The sequence below is a fragment of the Palaemon carinicauda genome, chromosome 27 (genome assembly GCF_036898095.1).
Source record: "Palaemon carinicauda isolate YSFRI2023 chromosome 27, ASM3689809v2, whole genome shotgun sequence".
In the NCBI taxonomy this organism is placed as follows: Eukaryota; Metazoa; Arthropoda; class Malacostraca; order Decapoda; family Palaemonidae; genus Palaemon; species Palaemon carinicauda.
The window spans coordinates 30,318,865-30,346,364 of record NC_090751.1 but is presented as its reverse complement, the minus strand read 5'-3'; the positions used below and the strand labels follow the sequence as shown (position 1 = coordinate 30,346,364).

At 37.7% G+C, this 27,500-nt stretch overlaps 1 protein-coding gene across 13 annotated transcripts in view; it reads left to right on the top strand.

The window, feature by feature from the left end:
- LOC137620643 (dynactin subunit 1-like) overlaps positions 1-27,500 on the top strand; it is a 162,317-nt gene that overhangs the window by 79,874 nt on the left and 54,943 nt on the right. For 10 of the 13 annotated variants that reach the window (XM_068350948.1, XM_068350950.1, XM_068350955.1 and 7 more), the window contains one exon: positions 11,272-11,460. The exons of the other annotated variants lie outside the window; for them this stretch is intronic. In XM_068350948.1, the coding sequence (XP_068207049.1) occupies positions 11,272-11,460 (189 nt within the window). The remainder of the gene's footprint in view (positions 1-11,271; positions 11,461-27,500) is intronic. 13 annotated transcript variants of the gene reach the window in all.

Here is a 27,500-nt window from a genome sequence, read left to right as displayed (position 1 = left end):
GTGACTCTTTTAAAATTTTAGGTGTGATTCTCACCACCAAATTTACTTTTGAGAAACACATTAGGTCAATTTCATCTTCAATTACGCGAAAAATGATCTTATTGAGAAAATCATTTTAAGATTTTAGGTCATCAATCTAGTCTGAAGAAGTGGTTTAATTCTTTCATTCTACCCTCTTTCTAGTATTGTTCTCCTTTCTGGTCTTCAGCTGCTGATTCTCTTCTTAATCTGTTGGACAGGAACTTACGGTCTATTAAATTTCTTATTCCTGATCTAGATGTTGATCTCTGGCACAGTTGTTCAATTGGTTCGTTATGCATGTTGCATGAAATTTTTCATAAGTCTAACCATCCTTTACATTCAGATCTTCCTGAACAGTACCATCCTGTTTGTAATACTAGGTATGCAATTAATTCTAATTGTCAGGCCTTATCCATTATGAGGCTCAATACTACACAGTATTCTAGAAGTTTTGTTCCAGCAGTGGCTTAGTTGTGGAATGATCTTCCTAATCAGGGAGTTGAATCGGTAGAACTTAAAAAGTTCTAACTTTTAGCAAATATTTTTATGTTGAACAGGGTGACATAAGTCTCTCTTTATAGTTTATATATGAAAGATCTGTTTTAATGTTGTTACTGTCTTAAAATGTTCTATTTTAATTGTTTATTTCTTTTCATATAGTTTATTTATTTCCTTATTTCCTTTCCTCACTGAGCTATCTTTCCCTGTTAGAGCCCTTGGGCTTATAGCATCCTGCTTTTCCAACTAGGGTTGTAGCTTAGCTAGTGATAATAATAATGATAAGAATCCATCATCCACCATTATGGTTCTGCTCTGCCAATAAGTGAAGGATGATCTGTCCTGTGCACTGGACACAGAAAACTCCTTGGGAGTTCCATTGATAAACTTTTTTCCCTCCCAGCAAAGCTTCTACGTATTTACAGGTGCCCTCCAGAACAGCATGTTCGTGTGAGGTACTTGAACTTAGGACAACTCTTTCTGGGAAATCATTCTTGCACTACTATCTTTTTTCAGATCTCAGTTGGTGGGTCACCCGGTATTGTTCATGAACATCAACACTGCTGTTGTTAACGATATGGGTGTTAGTTTCGCTCTCCCTTCTTAAATCGTTGACAATGCAGGGATGATTGCACAGCTGGCTGCTTTCAAGCCATTAGTAGAAAGCATTTTTAATCAAAACATTCTGATCAATAGCTCATGTGACTGGAAGGTTGTTGGAACATTTTATTTCCTAGTTTCCTTTCCTCACCGGGCTAATTTTCCTTGTTGAAGCCCTTGGGCATATAGCATCTTGCTTCTCCAGCTAGGGTTATAACTTAGCTTGAAATGATAATTATAATAACACTCATGTTGGGCTAAATAGCTTTTCAAGGTTAACCCTTATATGACGCTGTACGTCTATTGATGTACACGAATAATTACATCGGTTCCTGGCTGAACTCTATTGACACGTGCAGATTCATCTGTCTTACTCTTGTGACAGGACTATAAATCCAAAGGAGGTATTGATAAACTTTGGCCTAGGTTGAATATTCTTCTATGGTGAGACAACCTTCTACGCCTTACAATGGGATTCAATCTGAAAATCCTGATACCATGTCTTTTTCTGTTTTCAGACATGTCTTACCTGGGTTTGAGGATGATGTTAGATGACATCTATCTTTCAGGTGTATGTAGTTCTAGTAGCAGTTCATTCACATTAACTATCTTGAATTAATAACAGTATACAAGGCCCTTATTCAGGTGGAACAGTGAGTAATAGGAGAGAATATAGTACTTTAATTGGACAATAGAGTACCGCTGCCTTTGCTTACATCTGACAGAATCAGAGCATCTTTTCCATCTTTGAAACAGTTGAAGTGAGGAGTTTGCATTTATATACTAGTTTATTTTCTGGAAAAGCTGAATTTAATGGCCACCCAGAATAGCAGAAAATGTCAGATTTTACCAAACTAATGGTTTCTTAATCCCCTAGTGTGTCAAGAGATGTGAAAATGGTGGGGAAAGCTAAATGTGGACTTTTTTGCAAAAAGGTTCAGTAAAAAAGTGGATGTCTTCTGCTTTTTGATAACAGATCCCCAGGTAGTGAATGAGATTTTGAAAGAATGGAAGAACCTAGAAATATATGCTTTTCCTCTCATTAGGATGATACTAACAGTTATCAACAAGTTCAGGGAATCTCGAAATGCAAGAATGACTTCTAACTCCCTTCTGGCCTGTAGCTTTCAAGGCATTGGTTTCATGATATATGGCCACTGATGACAATGGCACCAAAGATGCTTCGTCTCAGACGAGATCTTTTGAAGTAGACAATGTTTTTTCATCCAAACACCCATTTGCTTCAGCTATCCACGCTAAGAGACTTGACCATATCTTGCAAGCAAAAGGGTTTTCTAAGCTTTCTCAGTTGTTAATTTTGTCTCCAAAAGGAAGTAAATCAGTAAGCTATATCAACTTCAATAGCAAATTTATTGTGGATGGTCGGATGGCAGAAGTTTTGCCATTATCAGAAAAAATTTGGATGGTGTTAAATTCTTACATTTTCTTTTCTATGGTAAAATGTTACCAATCTTTTGAATCAAAGGATATAGGACAGTAATGGATTCAGTTTTGAAACATCACAAATTTTTTGTAATTTGTATTTTTCCCAACATACTTACCGAGAACTACTTTCTTAGGAGGTACAGTACCTGGAATCTCCTCTCAACCGACCAGAGTTTTGTGTAGTTTACCCTACTTCCGTTTTCTGTGAGGATCACCCCGGGCGGAAGGATACGTGCCCTGAGGCTGACCCCGAGTCAGGCCACATGCTAGTTTGGGTCTCGACCCTCAGTAAGTTCTCTGGTTGCGTCGTGATATCATCTCGACGCTCTCCTTATCTCAGTGCGATCCTTTGTGTCCCCGACTCTTGTGTCCCACGTGTTCCTACGTGGTCCGCGATACTTTCCCTTGTGCTCTCGCGTGTTCACTTGTTTTCCCTTATGCTTTCCCTTGTGTTTTTAAAGTGTTTACTTGCCCTTGTTATCCTTTCCCGCTGCGTTCCTGTGTCTTGCGGTATTGTGCTAGTGCGGTATGGAGCATCCCCGCCGTTGTCCTGGGCCTAAGGCTGGGAAGTCGTGTGGTGCGTTCTTGTCTAAGCCTGAGGTGGATCCGCACTCCCTTTGCTCTTCGTGCAGGGGTAGAGTTTGCTCTCCTTCGGACACGTGTCCGGAGTGTGTGTCGTGCAGTGAGGTGCAGTGGGTGAGGTTTGGAATGAAGAAGAAGTAGTCATCTAAACATTCGCCCAGGAAGACCAGCATTTCTTCGCCCGTGACGTCTACGGGAGAGAAGTCTGACAGGGTTCTTTCGTCATCCCCTACCCAGAGTAGGGGACGAGGTAAGTCCGATGCGGGGAAGAAACCAATGGTTCTTCCCCAGGAGTCGTGTCTTTGGGATTCTGGGGTTGCTGATCCTTTACAGGCAAGTGGGGGGCCTGAAGGTTTACCTAGTGAGGGTCCGCAAGACGATGCCCTTGTGCTTGGGGGCCATGTCTCTTCGGACAACCCTATGTGGAATAAAGATGTCCCTGTGTCTTCACCAGCTTCTTGGATTTATGTTTCAGGCACCTCTGCAGCTGAAGGATTAGATTTATCAACCAAACATATATCGCAAGTGTTTCAGGCTTTCATTAATCAGAAGCCTCTTGCAGATCACACGATCAATTGAAATTTGAATGTTGTAGTGTATTATACTATTCTGAAGAATACAGTTCATGAGCCCATTACTCAAATTGATATGAAGAGCTATATTGTCAAAACTATTTTTTAAGCCTTAGAGTCAGCTAAAAGAATTAGCAAGTTAGGCTACTGTACAAGCAGTATCTTAGAACAAGTTTTTAGTTCTCAGTAAAGGTATTTTTTATTGCTTAACCAGTTTAAAGCCAAAAATAACATTACAGTAAAAGGCCTTCCTAGGAGCCTATAAGTCTATCTGCTGAGTCATCAGCAGCCATTGCCTGGCTCTCCTTGGTCCTACGTGGGGGGGGGGGGGGGGCTTGGGTGCTGATCATATCTTTGATTACTGAATCCTCTTAAATCTGAGGCAATGGCCTTCCCTCCTTCCCACTTGTAAGGTGATACTTATCTTTGGTGATTGAATTCACTTAAATCTGAGGCAATGGCCTTCCCTCCTTCCCACTTGTAAGGTTATACTTATCTTCGGTGATTGAACTACTTAAATCTGAGGCAGTGGCACCCCCTCCTTTCCACTTGTAAGGGGATATTTATCTTCGGTGATTGAATCCACTTAAATCTGAGCTCTCAATGAGGCTTTTTCCCATGTTCAGCTGTATGTCATTGGCCTTGCAGGAACTCCCTACTCGGTAGCTGGGGAGCGTTTTGACGGCTAGTTTAAAGGAGAATGTATGACGGGGATGTGGGTAATTTTTCTTTGTTTTCATTTAGAGTTTGTTAAATTACCACTTCCACTCAATAGCTTGTTGTATTCTGAGGTAAGTGTGGGAATTATAGATTTTAATTTAAAAACAATAAATGTTTTTTTATTTTGTTTTCTTGGAGCATCACTGATTTATCCATCTTTAGCAGATATTCATAAAGTATTTGGGTATATGGTAAACCCAATTTTGTGCGTTTATTACTTTCTTAGTAGCTGGAATTATAGTGACAAACCCATTTTGAAGTGCTTGCTGATTCCTTTTTTATCTTCAGCAATTTTTTGGACTAGTGAACAATAGCTAGATTAGAAAATGTTGCAAATCCCATATTTATTACAATTGAGGTATCAAAGCGCACAAATAAAGACTATATATCACTATGAATGCCCTTAGGCAACAGGGGACATACTGTTCTTTTAGACCAAAATATATCTTAAAATTAATTTGTTAATTCTCTCTAAGTTTTTAAGCTAAAGTACTCAAGGGTGTGTTATTTATAAATTAAACTATTGAAAAATAGGGCTAGATAGATATCTGTTATTGAAGGTTATTATTTTGGGGGGCTTTTCTCAATACTTTCCCCATTCTTCTTTTTATAAGTCATCAGAAAGACACTTTTACTTCCAAGTTAATGCTAGGCTAATTATCACCCTAATATGATTCAGGTCTCTGAGCCAACTTCTAAAAATATTTTTAGTCTTTTTTTTATTACTCTCCCCTTTTGCTAATGGTAGTGGAATGCTTAAGCACCCAACCTTTCACACATTATATTATTTCTTTTATTAAAATTGGAAGCTGTATCTAATCTTACTGAGCAAATCCAACTTATAGAAAATTTACAAAATATGTTGAGCAGAAGGGATACAATTTAGACATCTAATATAAGCTTTTAACAAATGGAAAACTCTGGCTGGTTGTAACATAGACATGCATTTTAAAGAATAAAAGACATAAAAGTACTTTATAATGAGACAAATAAACAAAGTACTTTGATATATATTTTGATCATTTATGTCTTTATCTACAGGGTTTTCTTTTATTAGATATATTGAATGGTATGATATTTGTACTATCATATTTTAATTGCGCTTTATGAAAGTGCACATATTGTCAATAGTGTTAAAGAGGTCAGCTGATGAAAAGTAACGGGGAAAATATAATCTGAATCCATCCCTAGTGATTAGATTGCTCCCAGAAGCATTAGCAAAAAAATAAGTATAAAAGCAGTAATTAACAAATAATATGGAAGTAGATGGTAATATACCGTATATTATTCATTACCTGCTCAAACTGGTGTGTATGATAACTAGTGAAAATTAAAGAAGTTTGATCACATAGGCTATGTATATTTGGAATTTATTTTCAGATGTTTTGAACTACAGTAATTACAATTAAGTTTATATATACTGTAAAGTATATTATATTTTTATTAGCTTTTTTAAAGTGTTTTCTGCTATACAAATAACTACACTTTCTTAGGGTTGGAGTCGAGGTTCGAAGTAAATTTTTTTTTCATCTTAGCCTAGTCTTATACATAAAAAATAGAACTCGTATAATGCAAGTAATATATTATGAAATATATTTTGATGATGAAATATAAAGGGTTATATGATGTGCTTGATATGTGAATAAATACACATAGTCTCAAAATTCACACAGCTCTTATGTTGAACTACAGCTTATGACGATCTGTATAAGACTGAAGTCCATGTTCATTGCAGTGACACTGGAAGGGACTCTATCATAGAAGATCGTTTATTTGTGAAATCCGTTCCAAATAGGGGAGTAGAGTATTGCAATTATCATGTCATAGTTTATTGAAAAAGCTAAAATGAAACTATTCCAAATAGACCTAAAAAAAAAGCACTGTTACTTTCAATGTTTAATACAGTAATTGGCAATGTTCACTCACTTTAGCTGGAGACTCTGTGAATGGCCATGTTTCTTAATTCGTCAGTAAAGTGTATTTTGTTGAAATTTATTTTCATCCCTACTTTGTATTTCTTCTATACTTTTTTACTTTTGGTGCACATAATTGTGCTACTGTATAGCCTACCATGGTTTTTTGTATACTAAAAGCTTATATTAGTTGTTACTTAGATGGGCAAGTATAGCGAAAAGTTAGGCTCTTTTCTCTGAATGCATGTGAAAAAAAGTTTTTACTGGATCTACTCAGCCAAAGTAGAGTTGCCTCTAATGTACCCATATATCCCATATGCTGTTAGATACAGTATTTGTAGTTTATAAACTAGCAATGTTGTTTTATTTCGATCTCTGATATAGACTAATGGCGATTGCTGTGGGAAATGGAGATCTATATTTTATAGAAATTGATTAGGATTTATATTTCATTAATTTACTGAACTAAATCTAGAGCTGTTGAAAAAGATGATAACTTGTATTTTTTTAATCTCAGTAGCATGTGTCAATCTTGCTGTGTTAAGAATACTTGCAAATCTTGCAACTCAGTAGCACACACATTAATCATAATACCGTACAAAATAAAGGGGTTGAATTTTAGACAAAAGTTGATCTTGGCAGTAAGGAGAAGAAACGAAAGTTGGTAACAAGCCAAAACCCAGGAATAACACTTCTTTTTTGTCATAAGCTAGCACTTGAAAGTGTAAAGCATATAAATAGTTTATTATGAAAAAAAAAATTCAGACTTGGTAGCTTACAGGACTGTTACTAAATGTTGGTAGCTTAAATGACTATTATTTTTTTTTTTATACATTTAAGTACCAATTATAACAAGTGTGGCAAGGTATATTTTAACTTCTGGGACACTGCACTGATTAAACCATTCTAGAAACAGTAATTAGCCAAGGCACCAGGTCCCTACTGAGATGCTACCTCTAGAGAGTTATGGGGTCCTTTGACTACCTACACAGTACTACATTGTATCCCTCTCTCTAGTTACAGCTCATTTTTTCATTGCCTTTACATACACCGAATAATCGGGCCTATTCTTTTCACATTCTCATCTCTCCTCATACACCTGACAACACTGAGATTGCCAAACAATTCTTCTTCACTGAAGGGATTAATTAATGCACTGTAATTGTTCAGGGGCTATTTTCCTCTTGGTAACGGTAGAAGAGACTCTAGCTATGGTAAGCAGCTTTTCTAGGAAAAGGATATTGCAAAATCAAACCATTGTTCTCTAGTCTTTGGTAATTCCATAGCCTCTGTACCATAGTCTTCCACTGTTTTGGGGGTAGAGTTCTCTTGCTTGAGGGTACACTCAGGCACACTATTCTATTTTATTTTTCTTCCTCTTGATTTTTTAAATTTTATAGTTTATATATGGAAGATCCAAATGATGATACTGTTCTTCAAATATTTTAATTGTTCATTACTTCTCTTTTAGTTTATTCATTTCCTTGTTTCCTTTCCTCATTGGGCTATTTTTACCTGTTGGAACCATAGAGCTTATAGCATCCTGCCTTTCCAAATAGGGTTGTAGCTTAGCTAGTACATACATACATATACCAAGGCACTTCCCCCAATTTTTGGGGGTAGCCGACATCAACAAATGAAACAAAACAAAAAGGAGACCTCTACTCTCGACGTTCCTCCCAGCCTGACAAGGTACTCAACCGAGTTCAGCTGGTACTGCTTGTGTGCCACAGCCCACCCTCACCCGTTATCCACCACTGATGAAGATTCATAATGCTGAATCCCCTACTGCTGCTACCTCCGCGGTCATCTAAGGCACCGGAGGAAGCAGCAGGGTCTACCGGAACTGCGTCACAATCGCTCGCCATTCATTCCTATTTCTAGCAGGCTCTCTTGCCTCTCTCACATCTATCCTCCTATCACCCAGAGCTTTCTTCACTCCATCCATCCACCCAAACCTTGGCTTAGCTAGTAATATTAGTAATACAAGTCGAAGCTCCCTTGATTTATAAACCCGATGGTATAGGTACTGAGCAACAGCAATATCTCTTCTTGCCTTAAACATGTGCTTGAGTGTTCTTCGCCAATAAAAGTCCTTTATGGCATTTTCCAGTACACTGCATTATGGTTTAGATGTTGAATACCTACTCCATTAATGTATACTCTTTGTTGATATCCAAAAACTAATTAATTTCCTCTTGAAGGACAGAAACTGTTCCTATTCTTTCTTGATGTCCAAAACCTTCTTAGTTTCCTCTTGAAGGACAGAAACTGCTCCTATTCTTTCTTGATGTCCAAAACCTTCTTAGTTGCCTCTTGAAGGACAGAAGTTGTTCCTATTCTTTCCTGATGTCCAAAACCTTCTTAGTTTCCCCTTGAAGGACAGAAACTGCTTCTGTGTTTGCTGGTATCAAAATCTGCTGAACTAAGTTCTTTCCCATTTGCTTTTTGGATTTGTAAAAAGGTTTAGCCTTTTGTAGAATCAGGGTATGAAGGAAATTTTTTTTCATCATCACTAGAATCTGTTCCCAAACAGGAAAAAGAGAAATGATAAAAAAAAAAAAAAAAAAACATTATTTTGCATAGAATGAAGCATATCGTACAATTTAATTTTGTCTTGGAGGGTTTTCACGTTGTTTTAGACTCCTGGGGCCACTTGAACAGTATTAGGATCTACATGGTTTGGGATCGTATTTGAAGTTTCAAGTTTATTCAGTTGTATTGCAATGAGTCATTTGTGGAAGTTGTGAAAACTAATGATCATTGCACCAGACAATAATGTGAATAAGATTTAAAAGTGAAAAAGGGCTTTTTCTGCAGTTCCTTAGCAAAAGGAAATTTTAAAACTTTACTTTTTGTAGTTTGTGTAAGTATTGATTTTTACTATACTGAAATGAATGCAGAAATAAGATTTTATGCATTTGTTACATACATTTACTAATTGTTTTTACCTTCATTTATATTTTCATTCTTGTGTGTCTGCAGCTTTTATGTTTGTGAAAGTTTCTACAAACTTGACATTTTGAATTTTTATAGTGTAATAAAATTTCTGTGATTTATGATATTAATGATTAGATAGACTTTTATTGTAATACTGTGCATAGTATTATACAGTACAGTATAGTGTGCGAGGCACTTGAAACTTACTACCTCATCTATACCTGTATTTATATGTTTTTTGCTGCAGACAATGTGTCTGTGGTTTGTAAGCTTTTGTAAGTGTCTTATTCTGTTATTACTTATGATTTACATATTCGTGTATTTATAATGATGAAATCGATTAATGTGTACATTTAGTTTATGCATTTGTAGCCCACTAAAAGTGTTCAGTTTTCTGAATATTCTTAGTCTATACAAGTCGTCCGCAGGTTTATGCAGAGGGCAGGAAAAATAAGGAAAAAATATTCCAATTAATTTTTAAAAAGAAAATTGCGTACAGTATGATCAAATGCGTGCAGTAAATAAATGCAAGTTTTTAGGGACATCATTATTTCTTTAGTGTTGTATGAATTTTTATTTAACTATTACACAATGACCTATTACACAATGAATTGCTATTAGATTAGACATTTTGTTAATTTGTATGAATACATGATTTTTTTTTTTGTTGACATTTGATTTTGTCAGTACCGATAATGTATACAGTACTGTACTCAAAATGAGAACGGGTTATGAGTATGGCATTGCATTGTATAAAAGATTAGTTTTTGGAATGTTATCCAAATGTAGCTTTTTACTCTAGACATTGGAAACTGGTCGTATTTCAAGTTGACTAGATTAGTGTAATTAAGGAGAGACACAACAGAGCAATGACAATATAGTATTTTTTATTTCCAAAAAGTATCGTAACAAAGGAGTGACAAAATTTTATAAAAAGAGTAAGAATATCCCAGTCTCAAACATAATGTAAGCAGTACACTTTAATGAATGCAAGGTACCGGTATTCTGAGACAAAGGGTAATCTAGCGAGTGGATAATACTAGCTTAATTTTAGGTAACATATAGGAAAGGCAAAAGCCTATCTCCATCCACTCCTCAATCACTCTGACGTAGATTAGCTTTGGATATTTTGCCGATGTAATCCGTACTTAAATTCTTGGTAATGTCAGTTCCTAGAAAGAAAAGATGTTGGCCCAACTCTCAATTTGTTAGGTACATAGTGTGGATAGCTTAGGACGTATCCCTGTAATTACCACTGCCTCATTTTCATGTGATTACCTTGAGTTTTATCTCGTACAACTCCCTTGGATATCTTGGTTTGTCACTCCTTTGTTATGCATGCTCATGTTAGGTTAGTATCAAAGAAATAACATAACTTTTTCAATAAGCTTATTGCATCAGGAATAATGATGACTACATAAGAGAAATATATATCAATATAACTTCAATTATGGCTCATAATAGTTTATTATAACTAAAGTTTTATAGTAAATGTTTGATTTTGTTGAGAAAAGTTCCCAGATGTTGGAATTTGCATATTGAAAAAGTATAGTAAGGACTTTTTTTTTCTTGGATGAAGTTCAGTGCTGAACAGGATGACTTTTTAGGGAAGAAAATGTTCTTTCAACATCAGCTTTGTAGCTGCAGTTTATTGAAGAAATTTTTCATTTTACTTTTTTATATCTAGTTGAATAGATATTCTGATATGACATTCCAAAGCTATTTAATTTTGACTGATGGCATGATTCTCATGGGTATGCAAGGATTGTGATTGTGTATGACAAGGGAAAGACTAGATTTTACAAATCTTTGGAAAGCATGTTGATAAATATTAATACTATTGGTTAAAATTTAAGCTTTCTCACGATAATACTGTACTAACTTTTTTCATAGTGCAACAAGATATAGGTGGTGATGTAGAGTAGTGTAAATACCTTTTATCTTAATATGTGGCAATGAGGAGGGTGGTATTGTTCCAGGCCAGACCAAGTCCTCGTTCTGGCCGAGGGTCGAGTGGCGATGGTACTAAGATGGGCCGTTCAGGGTCACAGATCTCTCTCCCAAGCCCCCGCACCCCTGCCTCTGGTACCGGGTCGGGGGTAAGTGGGGGCACACCAGTCGGGGGGACAACGGTCGAAGGTGTTCACATAGCCTGTCAGACCGAACAAGTACTGTCACCATCACTAACTGTGCATGACCAGCTTTTTACTTTGCATGAGCCGCTATAGATGTGCAGCTGAAATTCAGTTTTGGGAAATTCTGCTTTGGTTTTCTACTGTTTTGAGTGGCTGAAAGAATTTCAGTCATTCAAAACATGTCAGTAGCTTAGCTACATGCTTTTTTTCCACCTTCCCTAAGAACAAGGTTTGGGTGCTTAAACATATCCTTTTGCCATATTTCAGACTTGAGCCTCTGGAATGAGTCTGGAATATTTTCAGCATAAGTTTTTAGGTTTGCTAGTAGTGTTTAGAGTGAGTTTGCCCGGCAGGAATTGTTCCAGCAGCTGCACTTAGTGTAATCCTGCATGGTTCCCTATTTCGTGTCAACTACAAACTTTTTCTTACTTTTGACCTATAGCAATTCTTAATACTGTAATGAGATTATTCAAATTTAATGAATCATCTTTCTGAAAAAGTGAGTTTTGGAATTGGTGTTGGTGTGGTTTGGAATTGATGCTTAGTGAGAATTCCCTTTAGGTGTTTGCGTACACATGAACATTTTATATATATATATATATATATATATATATATATATATATATATATATATATATATATATATATATATATATATATATATATATATATATATGTGTGTGTGTGTATATATATATATATATATATATATATGTATACAGTATATATATATATATATATATATATATATATATAATTTAAATGATTATTTGCAAGTTTTTTTTTTGTGAAACAATGCCCTGTCAGGGAATAATTCCCAATTTATGATCTTGACCTTCAATCTGTCATAGCACATGATATTCATGCAACTTTCATTTCTAATCTCACAAAAGTTCAGACCCTGTGGTGCTGTGAAGAAAAGACAAATTATTTATGACAAATGGAGAGAATTTAAAACTTGTATTTATCCTTTTCTAAACCTTTCTACAGTATGATATAATTTTGCCGCTCTGATGTTATTTGAATATTGTTAAGATTTCATTGAAATAATATATATAGTTTGAATTCATTCTACTTTTAGAAAAGTTAAAAGAGAAATTATTAGGTACATCTAACTGTGATTCCATTTATAAAGCATTATCAGTGTATATTAACAATAGTTTAATGCATAAAAGCATCTTTAAAACAAGATAGCTTTTGACTTAGAAATCTAAATCACGTTGATCCTCTTGTTTCTTTAGCATTTTTCAAGAAGATTTGGATGAGATGCATCTTTTTGATGTATCTAAATATATATATATATATATATATATATATATATATATATATATATATATATATATATATATGTATGTATGTATGTATGTATGTGCATATATTTTATAAATATTTATATGTATATATATACTGTATATATATATATATATATATATATATATATATATATATATATATATATATATATATATATATATATATATATATATATATATATATATATATATATATATATATAAATATATATATATATATATATATATATATATATATATATATATATATATATATATATATATATATATATATATATATATATATATATATATATATATATATATATATATATGCACACATACACATACATACATAGTGTACCCTCACAATTGGAGGCAAATCTTATACATATTAACCAACTCCTATTAGCTAAATGTAGGAGGAATTTGTTAACTATTTCCCCAACATCAATCATAGTCAAAGACAATTTTTGCATTTGTTTTGTATATGCAAATCTACTTTTATATATGTTATGCATTAAGATACTGATTTCAATTAATAATACAGTACGGCCCATTTAGAAATTCTATTTATAATTTTACAAAAACAGAAAGTTTGTTAGCTTACCTAAAGTTCACACTTAAATTGTGCTCATCTAGATGGTTCAAGTACCATAAGTTTTAACATTAGGAAATTAATGTCATTACTTTCACAAAACATGATGGCAGATATTCTCAGAGCAGACTACAAATGGTCAAATATTGCACAGTCATGGATGTACTTTGCACATAAAAGATATTTGGCATTGTTTTTTTTTATTTTTGGTTCTGAAGCACAATTGATAATTAGTAATATTTACAATAGCTGTGTTTATCACAAGTAATAAAGTACTAAGTTAAAAATTTCTTATCATTAGATAGTAGGAACAACCACTGAAGTAAACACGAACTTTTCGGAATGTCTGGAAGTCTGCTTTATTGTATATCAACTATATGGTGGGGAAACATGTAGACTTCTGCCATCATAAAATAATTGTAAATTAATATTCTGGTGTTTTTTCAAACATAATTACAAGATTCTTACTGTGTGTGTAATTATTTCTATTACATTTTAACCAATAAAAAAGTTGAAAATTATTCCTTATTACCAGAGCCATTTTGAAGGCTACTTGAGTTTTATATGTAAGAAGTTGAAGGTTAATCTTTCAACATTTACTGGTGATGTGTATATATATATATATATATATATATATATATATATATATATATATATATATATATATATATATATATATATATGTATATATATATATATATATATGTATATATATATATATATATATATATATATATATTGACACAAAATATTTTATGGTTTAATGGAGATGTGTAAATGCAAATAACTGTTATGCTGAAAACTACCTGGAGCTCAGTTTGTCCAGAGAGATGCTGTTTTTAATCCGAGATGCCTGTAAGATATCTATTAATTGTAAACGTAAAGCAACATGCTCAAGTACCTAATATTCATATATGCATACATATATGTGTATATATATATGTGTGTGTGTATATATATATATATATATATATATATATATATATATATATATATATATATATATATATATATATATATATATATATATATATATATATATATATATAATTACACACATACAGTGATACCTCTGGATACGAAAGTTTCTGCTTACGAAAAATTCTGGATACGAAAGTTTCTGCTCACGAAAAATTCAGGATACGAAAAGCGATTCGAAGATTTTTATGCCCCAGTATACGGATGAAATTTCAGGATACGAAAACTTTACAAGATCCCAACTTGTCGCAGAGAGTAATTTTAAAAAGCGCACGCCACCAGACTTTGAACTTGGGTAGAATCACTTACAGCCTCCCGCCTACCCATTGGTTATCTCCCTACTCAGATGCTAGCTGACGCCATAAGATCCTGCTTTCCTATTGGTCGGCAACCATCCCAGCTTGCTTACGCACGGGCGTTCATCTCTCTCTCTCTCTTTTCGTTCCGACCGCGGTATCGTTAACAGACATTGTGTGCTTTCACTTGTTTGACGTAGTGTTAAATACAGTACTGTACATTCGTACGCCACGTGTTATCGTTATTAAACATTTGTTACTGTGCACTGTACTGTATTAGTGTTTACTATACATAGTACTGTATATAACGTACGTAGTGTATTGTATTACGTATTACTGTAGCCATGGGTCCCAAGAATGTTGCCGAAGGAAAGAAGAAGACGACGATGCTCTCGATGGAGACGAAACTTGAAATCGTAAAAAAGTATGAGTCTGGCATGCGTTTAAGTGCGATCGCCAAGGAGTATGGCTGGAATCCACCTACGATAGGCACCATCCTGAAGCAGAAGGCAGCCATCAAAGCAGCGGCACCTTTTAAGGGCGTCACTATTTTCTCCAACAAGAGAACCCACGCGCATGACGAGATGGAGAGGCTGCTGCTTGTGTGGATCAAAGACATAGAGATATCAGGAGACACCATCACTGAGACTACAATTTGCCAGAAGGCCTCCGCCATTATCGGTGATCTCGTGCGTTCTCAGGCCGAAGAAGTGGCAGGAGAAGGAACATCCCAGCAGGAACCCCCAGAATTCAAGGCTTCTCGGGGGTGGTTCGAGAAATTCAAGAAAATGACTGGCATTCATTCAGTGGTACGGCATGGGGAGGCAGCCAGCTCGGACACGAAGGGCCGCCGAAGCCTTTGTTAAAACGTTGGACGAGTTGACTCTGCAGGAAGGCTACAGTTTGCAACAAGTTTTCAATTGCGACGAAACTGGGCTTTTCTGGAAGAAAATGCCTCGTCGGACTTTTATCACGGCGGAGGAGAAGAGGCTACCCGGACATAAGCCTATGAAGGACAGGCTTACCCTTGCTTTTTGTGCAAATGCCAGTGGGGACTGCAAGATAAAGCCCCTGCTGGTGTACCATTCTGAAAATCCCCGAGCCTTCAACTCCCACAAAGTCATCAAGGAGAACCTTCCCGTGATGTGGAGGGCGAATGCTAAAGCCTGGGTAACGAGGCAATTTTTCATTGATTGGGTGAATGTCTGCTTCGGTCCGACTGTCCGAAAATATTTGGAAGAAAAGCGCTTCCCTATGAAATGTCTGCTGGTGGTAGACAATGCTCCAGCTCACCCTCCTGGCCTCGAGGAATATCTTCTGGCTGAGTATTCCTTCATAAAGGTCCTGTATCTACCACCTAACACCACCCCTCTCCTCCAGCCAATGGACCAGCAAGTTATTTCAAATTTTAAAAAATTGTACACGAAGCATCTCTTCCAGAGATGTTTCCAAGTCACAGAGAGTACAAACCTCACTCTGCGGGAATTCTGGAAAGATCACTTTAATATCGTGATATGCCTCAAACTCATCGATCTCGCTTGGCAGGAAGTTTCGAGGCGTATCCTGAGCTCATCTTGGAGGAAGCTGTGGCCTGATGCTGTCTCTGCATGAGACTTCGAGGGGTTCGGGAAGCCTGGAGGCGAAGCCGAGATCGTTGACGATCCTGAACCCATTCAGCAGTCTGAGGTGGCTTACATCGTACATCTTGGTACGTCCATGGGGCTGGAAGTTAGCGCCGAGGATATAGATGAACTAATTGAGGAGCACCACGAGGAGTTGACGACGGACGACCTGAAGGAGTTGGAGACGATGCAAATGAGTGTTGTTCAATAGCAGTTCTCTAGCGGTGATGAGGAGGATGTTACACCTTTGAAAACGGCAGACATTAAGGAAATTCTCGCATGTTTCCATAAAATGGCAGACTACGTCGAAAAGGAACATCCAGAAAAAGTTTATACCAACCGTGCGCTTCAACACTGCAATGACGTTTGCCTAACGCATTTTAGAAATGTGTTGAAAAGTAGGCAGAAACAAGCTTCAATGGATAGTTTCTTATTAAAGAGGCCAGTGGTATTAGTAGGCCAAGACGAAGGTGAAAGAGAAGAAAAGAAACAGAAAAGAGGAAGTGATGAAGAATTAGAAGGTGAAAGTAAAGAAAATAAACAAAAAAAAAGAAAGTGATGAAGAAGTAGAATAAATTTAGAAAATAAGAAAAACGTAAAGTTATAAAAAGGCAAAAAAAAAAAAAAAAAAATTCAATTTTAAGTTTTATGTTACCCTTAAGTGTTAAAGTAATTTTTTCTTTCATTTTATAGTTTTCCATACGTAATGTTAAGTATTAATTATTTCTGCCATTTTTTTTTATTTCGTAAAGTTTGTGTTCATGTGTTAAGTGTGTAAATTACTGTACGTAGTCTGTCACTTGTTACGTTTTCTGCCTTATGCCATCCTCCTCTGCCGCGACTTCGCTATCGGACATCGTCTCAATCAAAAGGTAAGTTTCAACTTTTTTATTACACTAATTAACTGTAACCTTTTTTCAGGGTATCAATCCTTGATTTAGGTGTACGTACAGGTAACAATACACCTTCACTGATCCAAATGCTTTACATACAGTACCGTAACTTTTATACAGTAGTAAAGAAAATGGACCGTTTTCTTAGGGCTTGGAGGGGATAACTAGGCTATAACTACATTATTGAATAATCTCATGGTGGTTTCTGGAATGGATTAGGCTGTTTTTAACGGTTGGGTTAATTGTGGAATGATAGAAATGGCAGCATTTTATGTTTATTACTACAGTTTAGCGTGTTTATGAAAGAAAAGGTGTCTTTTCGTAAGGCTTGGAACGGATTAGGCTATTTACATGTAAAACGCGACTCAGGATACGAAAAAATCATGATACGAAACCAAATCCTGAACGGATTACTTTCGTATCCTGAGGCATCACTGTATATATATATATATATATATATATATATATATATATATATATATATATATATATATATATATATATATATATATATATATATATATATATATATATATATATATATATATATATATATACATATGTATATATATATATATATATATATATATATATATATATATATATATATATATATATATATATATATATATACATATATATATATACATATATATATATATATATATATATATATATATATATATATATATATATATAACATACTATATATATTATATATATCTAGATTAATTTATTGATAATATACATACAAAGTATACATATGAAAAATCTACCCAGTTGACACGAGTTAGATCGTTACCCATAGTTGATAAATCCACTGAAATGCAGTCTTACCACTCATGTGAGCTCAGGTCAGAAGGGAGAGTGCTATAGTTGTTGGATATTAATCTGTAAGCTTTAATTTCAATCGCAGCTATCACCTAAAATGTAAATAGATACTTGTATATGCCTTGGGCAAGCGAATGAAATTGGGGCTAAATATCTTGGCCTTAAAGACTCACTGAAAAGCCAAGAAAAGTTGTATGTTAAACAACCTTGGAGACATAGCACATCCTTTTCTTAATCTGTTATCTATAAAATTTACATTACTGGTAAATAATTCTCTTTATAAGGTGTTGTATGGTCCATTGAAGGCCTCACACAGATCTTTCCAGTTTGTTTCCATCCTCACATAATTGCTTCCAGAAAATACTTTATCCACACCCTCTATCTTGTCTAAATGGGCCCCCTTCTTCACCTGTCTGTCCTTCTCTCAGTTGTTATTTATTTACAATTAAATCCCTTATTTCCAACTCAATAACTTTTATTTCATTTACAGTCACATTTTCCTTGTTTTTTTCTACTTTATATGTAACTTCAACTTACATCTCAACCAGATGATCAGATATATATACCTTCAGCAATCTTCTTTTTACCCTTACATCATTCAACATGTGCTTCTGTCTACTCCCTAATAACACATGATCTTGGAATCCTTTGATGGGCATTTCCTCTTTTCAAAGTATGGTAATATTTATTCTTTTGCAACTGTATTTTCAAGTACCATGACTTTCCCAATACATTTGATGCCATTTAGAAGGAATTTACTTTCACATAAGGATCTACAGCCTTAAACAGGATGTTTCCCTGGCGGTAGGTACAATATATCAGTACCTTAAACCATTGGCCCTTTTGGCATTATCCAGTTTTGATTGCATACTGTCACATCATTAGTAGTCATTGGTAAATAGATGGACCCAGCAAATTTGGTTACATTTGGTCTTAAGAGGGAGAAGCTCTCCTATCGTTTAGAATACATCTCCCTGAAGGGTTTTGTTGCCCTAGACTAGGCTCTCACCTACAGTGAGACATAGCTCTTCAGAATAGTAATCCATTGGCCCTTTCTAGGACAGTAATGCCCAGATTTTATTACTTACTACCTCCATGGGTAGTAATAAAAAATAGCTGATGGGTGATAGCATTTTATACTTACATTCACTTTTAACAAGGAACCCATTTAAAGACAACTGCATTTTCATTTTCTTTAAAATGGCAAGGAAATGAGACATTGCATTGTTGTTGAATATATTTGTTGCTTGGTCTGACAGTCTTATTTGGGGGATATGTTTTTAAGAAATTTTGTAGTGTTTTGCACATTCTTGACTCCTTAATTTTACTTGAAGCTAGAAGTTTGTCACTGCCCTGCCAACCCATTAGAGGAGATTTCCTCTGCATTATCTGGATGCTACACCTTATGCAGCTCCAATACCATTACTTATCCACAAAAGTTTTTGGTAATTGTATCACCTGCTAATTTGTGCATGGTACAAATTATGGGGTATTAAGTTGAATCCTAATAAAACTCAAATTATGATTGTAAGTAGGCCAAGGACAGTGGCTCAACATCTGGATTTCAGCATTTTAAATATTTATTTAACTCAATATGACTTAAATTTTGTGTGTGTTTGTCGACAGAAAATTTATTTCTGAGAAACACATTAGGAATGTCTCCTCTTCAGTTGCTCAAAAAAATTACTTATTGAGCCTTGCAAGATTTTCGGTGATAAATCAGTTCTGAAGAACTGTTTTAATTTTTTCATCCTATCTTGTTTCAAGTATTTTTCTCCTGTTTGGTCGTCAGCTGCTGATTTTCATCTTAATATGTTGGACAGGAACTTTAAATGGTCTATTAAATTTCTTATTCTTGATCTAGATATTAATATAGCACCGTCATTCTATTTGTCATTATGCATGTTGCATAATATGTTGCATAAGATTTTTCATAATTCTGACCATCCATTACATTCAGATCTTCCCGGAGTCTGTTTGTAATACTAGGTATGCAGGTAATTCTAACAGTCATAATTTTTCCATCATGAGGCTCAATACTGCACCGTACATTATTCTAGAAGTTTTATTCCAGCTGTGACCAAGTTGTGGAATGATCTTCCTAATCAGGTAGTTGAACTAGTAAAACTTCAAAAGTTCAAACTTACAGCACATATTTTAATGGATAACAGGCTGATTTAAGTCTCCTTTTATAGTTTACATATGAAAGATCTTTTTTAATGTTGTTACTATTCTTTAAATATTTTTTGTTCTTACACTAAATACAAACCCTCATTCTTTACTATAGGAGATATTCTAGCGCGAGCTGGAAAATATGGCAGAAAAACCTTAACAAGGTCATTAACGACTGGACAGGTAATTACCCTCCTGTCAGTGGTGGGGGACTGCCGGTCGGTAGCTGCTGTTTACCTTCAATCGAATTCTAACCATCGCAGTGGTAACACCTCTGCTCCTGCTTTATTTGCTGGTAGACTAGAATTTTTTTTTTTTTTTTTTTTTTTTTTTTTTTTGAGTTTTTATTAATTCTTTTTCTTTTTCTTTGTAGATGATGTCCTCTATTTGAGGAAGTGTTCATGACGCCTTATGTCACCGCTGGATGTGGATCCTCTTTCCCTATGCCCCATTACAGAGGTCATGGGTGTTCTGCTACCCTGCGGAGGAGAGGTTCCCCTGCCAAGTATGTAGAAGAGGTCTCCACTTTACCTTCTTCTCCTCCCCCTCCACTTCATTGTCCTCCCCTCTTCGGAGGCTAGGAGGGAGAGATAGAGAAGAGGAAAAGGAGAGATCGCACTCCTTTGCCCAGTGGTTCTCTCCAGAATCACAGGCGACATTGGAGGAGACATAATCGTTCTTGCTCTTCCTCGCCTTCAGTCTCTTCACGAGATGTCTAGCTGTTAGTCTAAGCACTCTCGTCACAAACTTAAGAGCGCTTCCTTCTTACCCTAACATAGGGCATCAAGAGCTTATACGCCAACATGCGGATACGCTCCAACAAGAGCATAGCTCCATCTCGTGCCATGCGCTCACCTGCGCACAAACTCCTGCGCGCCACCAATCTTCTGCGCAATGGCACTCTCCTGCGCCTGCACGTGCGCATATGCGCCCAACACCATCCTACGGGACAGGTAAAACCTGCTCATCAACTTTCTACTGTTAGAAGGTATTCTGACGAGGCAGCCATGGTGCCTTCTCTCGCAGCGCCAGTGCTTACCAACGTGCTAGGGCTTTGCAACGCCAACGCTTATCAACGCGCCAGCACTTACCGTCGTACCAGCCTTCTCCCGCATCCCCAAGGATATGCGGGCACGCCCGTGCGCCTATATGATTCCACTATGGGGAATTTTCTCCTTCGCGCGCGCGCTCCTTACGGTTGGCACAGATGTGCGAGATAACTCTACCGCACGCCTGTGTACGCCTTCACCTATTCTTACCGAAGAGACAGACGAAATAGGAAGAGACATTATCATTTTTGCTCTTTCTCGCCTTCTGTCTCTCACCGAGACTTCCTGCCTCGAGATTATATACACTTGTGCCACAAATCTGAGAAGAACGATCCCTCTCGTCATCGTTCTGCCTCGCTGTCGTCGTCGTGCGAGGGATCATCTAAGCAAACAGGAGAGAGGCCAAGGGCCAAGCACGTCCTAACCTCGAACCCTCTTCTTCGCATATTAGTTTGAGGGTCTCCGGCTGCTCTAGAAAAAGTCAGATAGAGCGCTTCTCCTTGCTTTTCTCTCTATCTTCAGAGAGATCGCTCTCGCCTTTGAATTAGCGATCTCTGACCCTTTGGGGTCTCGTGACAAGGAAACCTCGGTTTCCCGGTGCGCTGTCCCTTCGTTTGCTCACAGCTAGTTGCTGAAACCTTGGGTTTTCGTGCGTTTAGTCTCGCTGACACTTCGGTGTCTCATGACAAGGGAGACTTCCGTTTTCCCATTGTTGTAGCCCTTTGGGTCCTCGCAACACAAACTCTAGGGGCACGTACGTGCACGCTGAACCTTCGGGTTCTCGCAACACGACCTCTAGCGGCACGCACGATCACGCTGAACCTTCGGGTTATCGTGACACAAGTCATCAAGAGCGTTACTCTTATGTCAGAGAGTCTTCGGACTCTTGTTACGCGGAGTGTTCTTGTACGCCCATCCAACACTACGGCCATATCGATCAGGAGTTTTACTCTTATGGCAGAGTCTTCAGACCCCAGTCACGCAGGTGTTCGCACACAATTAGCGGTACACACGCAAATCTCTGATCATACACTTGCGGGGTCAATCCCTCGCTCCCGTGTTTCAGACAGGACGACCTCCGTAATTCCTTTGCTCCCTATTGAGTTAAGGATTTCGAGTCTCTCAGAAACCTCGAAAGAAGATGCAGGGGTTCACCCCCTTCTTCTCTTCAGTTGAGAGCAGAAGCGAAAAGTAATGTGGCAGCTCATGAGCTGCCCATGTTACGAGGTAACACTCGTTGTCAACCTGCAGCTTGATAAACTTATTTGGAAGGATTGCCAAAGGCAAGATTTCTCCCCTCTTTATGAGGAAACACGTAGGAGTTGCAAACAGCTCAATAAGTTTTACCTCTGCTATCTCGTCCCCGAAGACTGTGCTTTCTCCCCTGGAGCTGGGGAAAAGAAGTCTACGGCTTATGCCTCCTTCGGGGGGAACTTCTCCCTGGGAGTATGCTAGGCTCAGGCGATGTCCTTCTTCGGGAGGACTTCTCTCTCGTTCACGAGAGGAGATTTTTTCGCCTACGTTTTTTTTCCGTAAAACTGGGAGAAATCTTGTCTTAGGCAATGTTCTCCTTCAGGAGAACTTCTCTCTCGTTCACGAGAGAGAGATTATTACGCCTTCACTTTTTTCCCATAGAACTGGGTGAAAGCTTGTCTTAGGCAATGTTCTCCTTAGGGAGAACTTCTCTCTCGCTCGCAAGAGAGAGATTACTGTATTACATCTTCGCTTTTTTCCCATAGAACTGGGGGAAAGCTTGTCTTAGGCAATGTTCTCCTTCGGGAGAACTTCTCTCTCGTTCGCGGGAGAGATTATTAAGCCTATGCTTTTTTTCCCCACGAATTGCGAGAAAGCTTGTCTTAGGCCAAGTCCCCCTTCGGGAGGACTCCTTTCTCGTTTACGTGAGGGAGTTTTCTTTACTCGAGAGGGAGTTTTTTACGCCTACATTTTTTCCCTAGAACTAGGAGAAAACTTGTCTTAAACGACATCCTCCTGCGGGAGAACTTCTCTCTCGTCCGCGAGAGAGAGATTATTACGCCCATGCTTTTTTCCCATAGATCTGGGAGAAAGTTTGCCTTAGGCGATGTCCTCCTTCGGGAGGACTTCTCCCTCGTTCGCGAGAGAGAAATTATTAAACCTACGTGTTTCCTCATAAAGAGGGGAGAAATCTTGCCTTTGGCAATCCTTCCTGCGGGAAAACTTTTCCCGAATAAGTAGCACAGAGTGTCCGTGCACGCGCGCAATTAGCGCTATGCACGCGATCATCGTCATTAAGAGTTTATTCTTATGACAGCCTTCCGACTCTCAGCGGTCTTCGCCATTACCTCCAGACACTCCGACTTCTACCATTCTTCCCCTTTCGATATGAAAGATTCGAGGGGTAAGATATAAGGTTTTTCTGCTACTCGCGTCTCCACTTTTTCCTGTAATAACACGCAAGGAATTATCGCAGCCTGAGGATTCCTCGTGAGTGCTGCCGTCGAGGGACTTAGAATCCTTCTATTTAAGGACTCTAAGAACTGTGTGTTATATCTCATGCCTCGGCGATTTGCATCTGTCTCCTCGACCCGTTGTCTCTCCAGCCTTAGACAGGCTATGTATTGACAGTCTGGGGTTCGAGTCCTGCCCAGACTCGTTGGAGCCTTCAGTGCCTACAACCTTACCATCCTTGTAAGCTAAGGTTGGGGAGAGCCTATAGTTCTATCTGCTGAGTCTTCAGTAGCCACTGCCTGGCCTTCCCTGGTCCTAGCGGGTTTGGAGAGGAGGCTTGGTCGTTGACCATATATGATCAGTCTCTAGGACATTGTCCTAATGGCTAGTGCAATGTCACTGTCCCTCGCCTCTGCCTTTTTTGAGCGACCTTTAAACCTTGTCTGTTCTCCGAGTTCTGAGACGTCAACCTTCTCCTCTGATATTAGATCCCTTCACGGCGAGGCTCACACCAGGCTAATCCTCGAAGAGACACTCAACTCTTCTAGGCTCTTCTCAGTCACAGAAGCCTCGGCAAGGGAAGCGACTTCAATGTCCCTTCTGGCTTGCACGTGGTCTGATACAGTTGGCTACCTTGTGAGCCACGAGGACTTGTCAAACCAAACTCTAGGCAGACCCTACAAGAAGTCCTAACTGCTGAGGCTAAGACATGGACTTCTTAACTGCTACAACAGCGACAATGTGAAGCATTTGGATCCTCAAAAGGAAGGATCAGTAGCTCCCAGACTTCCTTTTGTTCCTCAGAGAGGAAAGCTTCTCTCAGTCTCGGCGATTAAAGGCTATTGCACAGCCTTGAGCCTCATCTGTAGACAGAGAAGGGGTTGACCTCTCCGCCTCAGAAGACATCACCTAGGTTGTTTCGGTGTTGGAGTGATCTTGCCCCCCCCCCCCCCCCCTTGAGATTAGACCATCTCCTTGAGACGTGTCTTACATTCGCTGAAGGGTCTGCCCTATGTGCCCTTAAGGGCCTCAGACCCTCTCTGAACCTTAAGACCGTCTTCCTCGTACCTCTGTCCTCCGCTAAAAGGGTCAGTGAGCTACATGGTCTCTTACGCCACCCATTCTAAGAGATGGAGGGGGGGCACGAGTCTCTCACAACTTCGTACCGGGCTTGGTGGCTAGACTCGTAATCCTTCATCTACCGATGGGAGATTTCGAAATTATTCACTCTCAATAGTTAACACAGGATGCAGTCCAGTCGTTACTATGCCCAGTCAGGACATCAAAGAAACATCTGAGGCGCACCAGACTTTTCAGACCACGTCTCCGTCATCTCTTCCTTGTTCCAACAGGGTAAAGAAGAGAATCTCTCGCAACACCATCTCTTTCTGACTCAAGAAAGTTATTGCGAGGTCTTTTCACAGATACTCAGAGGCAGCACAACCCAGAGCCCATCAAGTTAGGGGAGTGGCTGCCTCTCTGGCGTTTAGAGATTTTTCTCAGTCTCCCAAGTCTTAAGTGTTGGGGTCTGGAAACGCCAATCTACATTCAATGCTCACTATTTGAGCGACGTGACACATAGGTCTCTAGACACCCTTTTTATGTGGCCTATTGTGACAGGTTAACAGATGCTGTTACTACCTTACGTCCTTTCAGGGGACAGTAACCATTGGTTGAGGATTCTGGGTTACACTAGGTTTTAAGAAGGACATCTGTCGATCTTCTTCGTCTCCTTCTCCCCCACATCTGGGGATCCAGTTTCAGCTGGACTCGGCAATGGAAATAAGGTACGATACTCATCTGATTCCTCTCACAGAGTATAAGTTATCTTCCCTAAAGATAGGGAACTCATTGGCCACCCTGGCCTCAAGACTAAGTCTCCTATAGTAAAGAATGAGGGTTTGTATTTAGTGTAGGAACAAATGACAAACTTATAACAGAGTTTGTATTTTTCCTAACATACAAACCCGAATTCTTTACACAAATCTTCCCTCCGTCACCGCCCCCTACGATAGTCCTAACTAGAATCCGATTGAAGGTAAACAGCAGCTACCGACCGGCGGGCCCAACACCACTGACAGGTGGGTAATTACCTGTCCGGTCGTTAACGACCTTGTTAAGGTTTTTCTGCCGTATTTTCCAGCTCGCGCTAGAATATCTCCTATAGTAAAGAATTCGGGTTTGTATGTTAGGAAAAATACAAACTCTGTTATAAGTTTGTCATATTTTGATTGTTCATTACTTCCCATATAGCTTATTTATTTCCCTATTCCCTTTCCGCGCTGGGCTATTTTACCTTGGAGCCCTTGGGCTTATAGCATCCTGCTTTTTCAATGAGGGTTGTAGCTTAGCTAGTAATGATAATAATAATAATAGCTGATTTTCATAAATCCAGATAAGCTGAAACGTTTCAACGTCTTTATAAAAAACAAAGGAAAAATACCATTTGCGTCTGCACATCCATAAGCATCTAGGTCCATCAAGAGTGTTTTAATTTCATGGGACCAGAAAGCTAATCTAGTTAGTTTAGCCTCAGGAACAATAACAATCACAACTCGACAAAGTACTGTTCCAAAGACACTCAGAGCAGATGATGCTTTTATGAGTGCTACTCAGAGAGTAGAAGACTGAGAGACTGAAGAAGGGGGAAGGGTGTGAGCTATTGAGAAAGAAAATGAGGTAAAAAACATTTGAAAACTGCGTGAGGGGAGTATGAGCATCACAGGACAGTCTCTTCAGTGCTTGTTCACTTAAAAGGACCATTTGGTGCAAATTTTTTTGAATCACAGACTGATGCAGTACTAATATTATTATTATTATTATTATTATTATTATTATTATTATTATTATTATTATTATTATTATTATTATTAGCCAAGCTACAACCCTAGTTGGAAAAACAAGATGCTATAAGCCCAAGGGCTCCAATAGGAAAAAATAGCCCAGTGAGGAAAGGAAATAAATAATGAGAACAAGTTAACAATAAATCATTCTAAAACAGTAACAATGTCAAAACAGGTATGTCCTATATAAACTATTAACCCTTTTACCCCCAGGCTTTTTGGAAATTTCCAACCCTTAACCCCCAAGGGGTTACTTTTTTCCCAGCACATTTTGGTGTATATTTTCTTTTAAATTGCTCTAACAGCCTTAATTTTTGTCATAGAGAGGTCAGGTTGGTCTCATTCTCTTGGAAAATGTCTGAATTTTTAAAAAAAAATTAACAAAAATATGAAAAAAATTATTTTTATAGCATTTTTTTGCAAGGACGTACCGGTACGTCCATGGGGGTAAAGGGATGGCTTTTGTGAAACGTACCAGTACGTCCTTTGGGGGTAAAAGGGTTAACAATGTCAAAAACAGATATGTCATATATAAACTATAAAAAGACTCATGTCAGCCTGGTCAACATAAAAACATTTGCTCCAACTTTGTACTTTTGAAGTTCTACTGGTTCAACTACCCGATTAGGAAGATCATTCCACATCTTGGTAACAGCTGGAATAAAACTTCTAGAATACTGTGTAGTATTGAGCTTCATGATGGAGAAGGCCTGGCTATTAGAATTAACTGCCTTCCTAGTATTACGAACAGGATAGAATTGTCCAGGGAGATCTGAATGTAAAGGATGGTCAGAGTTATTAAAAATCTTATGCAACATGCATAATGAACAAATTGAACGACGGTGCCAAAGATTAATATCTAGATCAGGAATAAGAAATTTAATAGACCGTAAGTTTCTGTCCAACAAATTAAGATGAGAATCAGCAGCTGAAGACCAGATAGGAGAACAATACTCAAAACAAGGTAGAATGAGATAATTAGAACACTTGTTCAGAATAGATTGATCACCAAAAATCTTGAAAGACTTTCTCAATAAGCCAATTTTTTTGTGCAATTGAAGAAGACACAGAC